The following is an 8,114-nucleotide window of genomic DNA, read 5'->3' as shown; positions in this document are numbered from 1 at the left end:
AATAGAGAAGTTCAGAAGAGGTCCAGGTGTGTCCATATAATAAATTCTGATTTGGAAGGGTTGAGTTTGAGGCGACTATAGAACAACTATAACAATAAATGGCTGGTGATGCATGATTAGAGGTTAGGAGAGAAACTTGAACTGTATCTAATAGACTTGGGAGTCACCTGTTGTTGTTCAGTCTTTTTTAAGTCCTGCCCAACTCTTTATGACCCCATTTGGGGTTTTCTTGGAAAGATACTGGAGTGGTTTGCCATTTCCTTCTCCATTTCATTTGACAGATGGGGAAACTGAGACAAACAGGGTGAAAGGGCTTGCCCAGGGTCACACAGCTGGTTAGGTGTCTGAGGCCAGACACTTAGCTGCCCTGGAGTCACCTGTTATATATATTTATAACTATTATTATTATTAGCACATTATAATTGAACCCTGTTGAGGTCACCAAGGGAGAAAGTGTGGGGAGAGGAGAGAAGGTGGTCCAGAGCAAAAACTTGTCACAGTCATCAGGAATGGCAAGAATGATGACTTGGTAGAGGAGACTGGGAAGGGATGTGGCCACACTTTGCCCCTCTCGTGGGTCCTGCCTTCCTCCAAAATCATGTGAGGGAAGGGTCAGACTCCTCTCTTGGCCGAATTATGCCAACAGTTTTGCACTGTCCTCGATGCCAATATCCATTTTTGTCCCCCCAGCCCCAACCCTTTTTGCCACAGATGAAAATATTCCAGTGGTGGCTCTACTAGGAAGGGTGACTCTCTGGTTGATCAGACCTTCCTGAGAGCCAGGACCACTGAGAGATGTCCAAATTTGCCCTTTCAGTCTGATGCTAATCATGATACCCCCTTCTCTTCCTCTTTCTACAGGCGAGTCATGAAGCGTAACGTGCGGCTGAGATGCCCCTTCCGGAAGGGCACTTGTGAAATCACCCAGAAGACTCGGAGGCAGTGCCAGGCCTGCCGACTTCGCAAGTGCCTGGATAGTGGAATGAGGAAGGAAAGTAAGGACTGGAACTGATAAAATGGTGTGTGTGTGTGTGTGTGTGTGTGTGTGTGTGTGTATACACGCGTGCGTGCACATGGCCATGTGGATGTTCAAACAATCAATATAAAAACTTGTTCATCTTTGTATTTTCTATCACGGAGATTCATAAAGATTTGGTTGTTAGTAAAGGTTTGTTGAATTGATAAAGTGTGGGAAGCCCATGCAGGTGTCCAGAGTTAGGCTACTAGCACAATTATGGGGGCAATCTTGTAGAGAACAATGAAAAGAGAGCTGAGAGGGAGGGGAATGAGATGTCTTGCACAGCTTAGTAACCAGATCTACAGCACTCCCTTGATCATGTAACTCCAGCAAGTTGCTTCATCTCTCTCTCTAAGTTTCAGCTTCCTTATTTGCTTCATCTCTCTAAGTTTCAGCATCCTTATCTGCAAAATTAAGATACTGGACTAGAGCAAGGGGCCCTTTAAAAGAAATACCACCCTCCAATTACATGTAAAAACAATTAAAAAAATTTTTTTAATTTGGAATTCCAAATTTTCTCTTTCCTTTCACTACTCTCTTCCTGTGATGGTAAGCAATCTGATTTACAGATTTTCCCTGTGGAATCATGTAAAGGATTTTTTTCATTTTAGTCATTTTATGGAAGAGATCTCAAATTTAAAAAAAAGAGAGTGAATTATAGTGTGTTTTGGTCTGTATTCAGATGTTGTCTGTTTTTTCCATGGAAGTAGATGGTATTTTTCAGCGTGAGTCTTTGGAATTGCTCCAGATCACTTTATTGCTAAGAAAGCTAGGTCATTCACCATTGTTCATCAAATAATATTGTCGTTATTGTGTACCATGTTCTCCTAGTTCTGCTTATTTCATGTTACATTGGTCCATGTAAGTCTAAAGTCATCCTGCTCTTCTTTTCTCATAGCCCAACAGTATTCCGTTACAATCATAGACCACCAAACTTGTTCAGCCATTCCCCAACTGATGGTCATTCCTGCAATTTCCAATTCTTTGCTACCACAAAAAGAGATACTATATTTTTTAACAAATGGGTCCTTTTCCTTTTTTAAAAATCTCTTTGGGATACAGACTCAGCAGTGGTATTACTGGATCAAAGGGTCTGTCCAGTTTTAGAGCCCTTTTGGCATAATTCCAAATGAGCAAGAGGCTCTTAACCATTTTTACAGCATGGAATTTTTTGGCAGTCTGATAAAACCTGCAGATCTCTTCTCAGGACAATGTTTTTAATGCAGAAAATAAAATACATGGAAATTACAAAGAAAATGAATTTTACTATAATATAATTATCCAAATATTTAAAAAACAAACATGTTTCCAGACCCCGGGTTAAGGACTCCTGAACTATAGATTATCTCAAGTCCCTTTCTATCAATATTCAATGGTGAAGATAATTCTGCAATAAAGTGGGAAATCAGCTTGGTTGCAAACTGCCATTGACTTCTTTTGCCTTTTAAAGATATCTTTGATGTTCATTAAATTTTTTTTTTTAAACATAGGGGAGGGTAGCTTAGGGTACAAAGCTCAGGGCCCTACATTCTGCTGAGGATCTAGTCTTCAATCCATTCCCCACCTCCTATTTCTCTTCCCTCTTTATTCCATCTGCCTCCTCCCTCCCCTCCCCTCCCCTTCTCCCGCCAGGACTCAGCTTATTTACTTGAGTCTGTCTTACCTCTCTGGAGATAGGAGAAAAATGGTTTGGGTGCCTAGACTACCAAGTTGCTTTCTGTGATACATGAAGTTTAGACATCCAAAGAGTGTTTATGCTTCCCTTTTCTGGTGGTGAGTTGACAGGATTGCAAGGGTTCTATCCTAAAGAAGTTGGCCTCAGCCGTATGATTATCCAAGCCCCAACCCATATTCTCAGTTATTGAGAGCCCATCCTTCAACACGTATTTCCATCTCTGAACCTCCAAATCAGCTCTTTAAAGAAGAGTTCCTAGGATTTTCTGAAAGAAGATGGTGCTAGTTGTTAAATTAATGGACTGACTTCTCCAGGGTCCATCAGATCTTCTCAGGTTGAGGGTTTCTAGTTCTTCCTGGATAAAAGGAGAGAATGGAAGAAGTTATAATGTTCTAGGAAGATAGTCAAATTTCATGGGGAGGGAAGAGGGCTGAGAGTCAAACAATGCGAAATCTTTAGGACACTGAAGCAACATATACTCCCCTATCTTCCTCCGATTGCAGATTCATTTGTAACATTTGGGTACCCCCTCACATATGGATCCTTAGGAAGCTATCCTTGGTTGGAGGCATTTTGTGGGTTGGTATATATTCAAAACTATGTTAAAATTTAAGTTATTTGGAGAGACTGATTTGGGGGTAAGAATATCAGTTTATTGATTATGTCAGGTTTATTGGTTAGGCCAGCATCAAAATGATTAGTGAGTTCTCCCTCCATGGCTCTCCTCTGAGTCGAGAGGCCTAATACATAGATTTTAAGAACTCATTTTTCAGACCCTCTCTTGTACATCCCAAGACATTTTTAACTGGTGATAGTTAATTAAAAGATGGTCTATCAATCTATTCATTCCTCCCTACCCCCAAAGGTGGACAGGTCAGAAAAGAACCTTTCTCTCCTTTATCTATTAACCAAATTCTGTTTAAAAAAAAAAAAAAAGGAAGACATTCCTTGGAATTCCCAAGGATGAAGAAAATGCAAAAAGCAGCAGACTGAATGGAATCTCTGACCCAGATTCCAGACATAGGAATACATAGTAATTCTCCCTATTACATAGGAATTAATGCCATAAATGAAAAATAAGTTCTTACCAACCATAGCCCACAAGCCCCCACCAATATGTTTATTTTTAGCAGACCAACCAAAGAAACTGTTACTTTAGCCAAACAGCCCACTAACATAAGTTGACTAGAAAGATTTTCCACATACATTCTCAAAAAGTTGATACCAGTACTCGTGGCCAGGGAATACACTTAGCCAGACATAACCATAGAGAACATCAGTGGCTAAAGATATATGGCCAGGGAAAGTGATGGCTCTGATAATTCTTGTGGAGTAGATGATGCTTGTGGAGCCACTGATACCCCATGGTGATATCATCAGACTGTTTTCTGCTCTCTTTCCATTGGCCTTTCCTACTCTGCTGCTACTGCTGCTCTCTATTGGCCCTGGCTGTCAGGTGGCTTCTTAACTGACCTGCTGTCTCATGGGTTTTCAACTGACAGGTTTATTCCCTGCCCCCCAACTTCTGTGCTCCACTGTAGGGCCACTATCATGGCCATCTCCCCAGAAGCAGTCTTTAGTTCTTTGGTCAAATGAACTCCAGTTGTACCCAGTCATCTAGCTAAAGAAACCATTGGAAATTTCATGTTTTTTTTAAATAAATTTATTTATTTATTTTAAAATATTTTTCTGTGGTTACATGATTCATGTTCTTTCCTTCCCTTCCTCCCTCCCCGCTCCTGGAGCTAAAGAGCCATTCCACTGGGTTTTACATGTATCATTGTTCAAAACCTATTTCCATATTATTAATATTTTAGGAAATTTCATGTTTTGAACACTACTTATTCTGTTGTTACTTAGAGTCATATTAGTGATGGTCTAAAATTCCTCCAAATTCCTCTCATAGCCCTTGGTTGAATAATAATTAAAATGGGTTTGGCAAAAATAAGAATTTTTAAAAGTTGCATTCGCCATTTATAATAATTAAATGTTAAGTCATGAGAGTGTTAGTACCTTTAGTAGCTTTATTTACAGCAAAATAGTGATAGTAAGAGAGGGAAACATAGGAAAGAGGTAGAAAATATTGCCTAGCTAAAAAATACCCTAAGTCCGGGTGCAAGTGCCTCCAGACCATGAATGAGAGTCTGAATGCTGATTCTCACCAGTCCACAAGAGTGTTTCCAGCTAGGCATTTCAACAACCAAGGACAGATGCCAAAGAGGCTGAGCCGCAGAGAACAGTTTCTCACACCAAAGAGTCTCACCTGAGACTTCAGCCCAAGTCTCCAACGCAGAAAGCCAAATCTTCACCAAATCCAAAGTCCAAATTAAGAAGCTGAAATCTGATGCTGCAAAAGAATCTCACCAGAGCTCATGCCCAAGAGATAAAAGACTGCAAAAAAGAACCCTCAGGGTCCCAGAGGCTCCCTCTTATACACAGTTTTCTTCACCCATTAGCTCTCCTCATCATATCTCAGGAATCAATCATAGTCTCCCAATTTACCTAGTACTGCCCAGCATGGAGCAGTGCTTGCAGTTTTTTAGGGTACGAACTTCCTTTTCTAGTAAAAGTTAATGAAAAAAGTTAATGACTAAGTGTGAAAGGTAAGGGATTCCAAGTTCTTGACTGATTAAGTTCAAATAAACAAAAGCAGTTTAAATTCTCTTTCACAGTTGCTAAGATCTCTTTAAATCAACTCAGTGATTCCACTGGGCAAAACTATAAAGGAGTTGAATGAAACTGGGATGAGGAACAGTGCGGACCCAGCAGATCTGGGCTCAACAGAAAATGGTCAAAGTCCATAGATTTGCAGAAATGAGGCAGAGGTTTGGGTAGGGCGAGACCCATGCTACTTTTTGCTGAGCTAATCATGGGACTGTACTGAGCCTATGGGACTCAGAAAAACTTAATAGGGCTAACTAGGTTAGCTTAGTGGATTGAGAGCCAGACCCAGGGATGGGGGCTGGGACGGGGTCCTGGGTTCAAATCTGACTTCAGACACTTTCTAGCTGTTGACCCTGGGCAGGTCACTTGACCCCCATTGCCTAGCCTTTACCACTCTTCTGCCTTGGAACCAATACACAGCATCAGTTCCAAGATGGAAGGTAAGAGTTTAAAAAAAAAAAAAGAAAAGAAAGACCTTGGAATTTCTTAGAGGTTAACAACCCAATGGTGATTCAGAGTACAGAATGCTTCAAGTTGGGTACTAATAGAAGAGCTTCCTGGTCCCTTTCTCTTGAATTAAGTAGGCCCAGCTGTATCTTCTTTTCTTCAGTTCCCACCTCCAGATTCAAGTCACCACCTCTAGCTCTCTCTAGCTCAGAAGTTGAGGTAAATGGAATTAGGCTTTCTCCTTTGGAGTCCACAGACTTCTTGAGTCTAGAAGAGAGTGAGCTGGTGGAAAATACAACTTCGCCCATGTCTTTTTCCTGTTCCTGGGACAGCCTGGGGAAAGGGGAATGAGTCTGAGCTCAGTAGTTCAGGCATTTGTTCCTGGTGGTTTTCAAAGGTTAAAGGAATAGGTTTTCTCTCAGCCAGCTCCTCCTCTCCTCTCTGTGCAGTGATCATGTCTGATGCAGCCGTGGAGCAGCGGAGAGCCCTGATCAAGAGAAAGAAAAGAGAGCAGTTGGAGACCCAGGCTCCGGAAACCAAGGGGTTAACAGAGGAGCAGCAGCAGATGATCCTGGAGCTCATGGATGCTCAGATGAAAACCTTTGACAACACATTCTCCCATTTCAAGAATTTCCGGGTAGGAGAATTAGGAGTTTGATGCATCAAAATCACATCCTTCATTGTTCTATTAGCCAACCTCATTCCCCACCCTATAACCTAGACAAGTGATAGGGAACTGGTTGAAGCTGTAAATAGATTGAAAACCAAGAGACACTCCCCCTCCCTCCTTCTCATTCTTTAGGCCTATGAGCATACAATGTGCTTAATGCAACCCCAGGCTTCTCTGGACCAATAAGTCTGGGTAGTCACAGGCATCTCTGTAGTTTGTTTCTTTACTCTGAGACCATAGCAAAGTATGGTCCAGAGTGACAAACCCATGTTCAGACACTTATCTATCTTATCACTGTGGGGGCTTAGAAACTAGAAGGAAAGAGATCTTTTTTTTAAGCCCTTTCCTTGCCTTTTAGGATCAATACTATGGATTATTTCCAAGGCAGGAGAATGGTACGGGTTAGGCAATTAAAATTAAGAGACTTGCCCAGGATCACACAACTAGGAAGTGTCTGAGGCCACATTTGAACCCAGGAGCCCCTGTCTCCAGGCCTGGCTCTCAATCCTCTGAGCCACCTAGCTGCCCTCCCCACTTTTGTTTTAGTAAAGGGATCTTATAGATCACGATATAATCCAATTTCCTCATTTTATAAATGATGAAAATGAGGCTCAAAGATGTAAAGTAATAATAATAACAATAACTAGTATTGATTTAGAAAGCATTTTTCATGTTATCTCATTTGTTCTATACAAAAATTCCTGGGAGGTTGGTGTTATTATTATCCCCATTTTACAGATAAGGAAAGGCAGACAGAGGTTGACTTGCTTAGGATCAGATAGCTAGTAAGTGTTCTAGGCTTGATTTGAACTCAGGTCTTCCTGATTCTAAGACATCTATCTGTCCATATATAGCTATTAGTCAGTGGGATTCAATCCCAGGGTTCTTTAGTCTCAGTCAAAAGCACTTTAGACTACACCATACTATTTTTTTCCTACACAGAAATATCTTCATTCTGCATACCTGTAAAGATGTGGGGTATGTGCATATCCATCTAAAATCATCTTTGAACTAGCACTGGCAGTCAATGTGGTTGGTGCTATTTGTGTAATGTGACTGATGGGTATAAATGGCCCTGTTCTTTTCTTTTCCCTTCCCTTCCCTTCCCTTCCCTTCCCTTCCCTTCCCTTCCCTTCCTTTCCTCTTCCTCCCTTCTCCCCCACTTCCTTCCCTTCTGCTGTAACAATCTATTTCCCAGCTGCCAGAGGTACAGAACAATGATCCCGAGTTCCTCAAGTCCATTGTTGCCAGTTCAGAGGAAAACGCTGCCAAGTTGAGCAACATCACCAAAGAGCTCTGCCCCATCTCTCTACGGCTGCAGGGTGAGGATGGCAGTGTCTGGAACTACAAGCCCCCAGCAAACGGATCGGGGAAAGAGATCATTTCTTTGTTGCCCCACATGGCTGACATGTCAACCTACATGTTCAAAGGCATCATCAATTTTGCTAAAGTCATCTCCTATTTCCGGTAAGACAAGGAGACCCACTGGGGAAAGACAGTAGAGAAAGGGGAAGAAAATGGTATTGGTCAGTTGATCATCATGTGTGTGTGTGTGTGTGTGTGTGTGTGTGTGTGTGTGTGTGTGTGTGGTGCTACGTGACTATGCTAAGTTCCAGGGGAATTAGGAAGGCCAGAGATTA

The 8,114-nt window shown here is 41.7% G+C and overlaps 1 protein-coding gene across 1 annotated transcript in view; it reads left to right on the top strand.

The window, feature by feature from the left end:
• The first annotated feature begins 859 nt into the window (after positions 1 to 859).
• NR1I2 (nuclear receptor subfamily 1 group I member 2) overlaps positions 860 to 8,114 on the top strand; it is a 27,457-nt gene continuing 20,202 nt past the window's right edge. The window contains exons 1-3 of the mRNA XM_044669171.1: positions 860 to 995; positions 6,254 to 6,441; positions 7,673 to 7,941. Coding sequence (XP_044525106.1) covers positions 869 to 995; positions 6,254 to 6,441; positions 7,673 to 7,941 — 584 coding nt within the window. The 5' untranslated portion in view covers positions 860 to 868. The remainder of the gene's footprint in view (positions 996 to 6,253; positions 6,442 to 7,672; positions 7,942 to 8,114) is intronic.

The sequence above is a fragment of the Gracilinanus agilis genome, chromosome 3 (genome assembly GCF_016433145.1).
Source record: "Gracilinanus agilis isolate LMUSP501 chromosome 3, AgileGrace, whole genome shotgun sequence".
NCBI classification, from domain to species: Eukaryota; Metazoa; Chordata; class Mammalia; order Didelphimorphia; family Didelphidae; genus Gracilinanus; species Gracilinanus agilis.
Note: the sequence above shows the minus strand (reverse complement) of the source record. Positions and strands in the feature narration are given on the sequence as shown.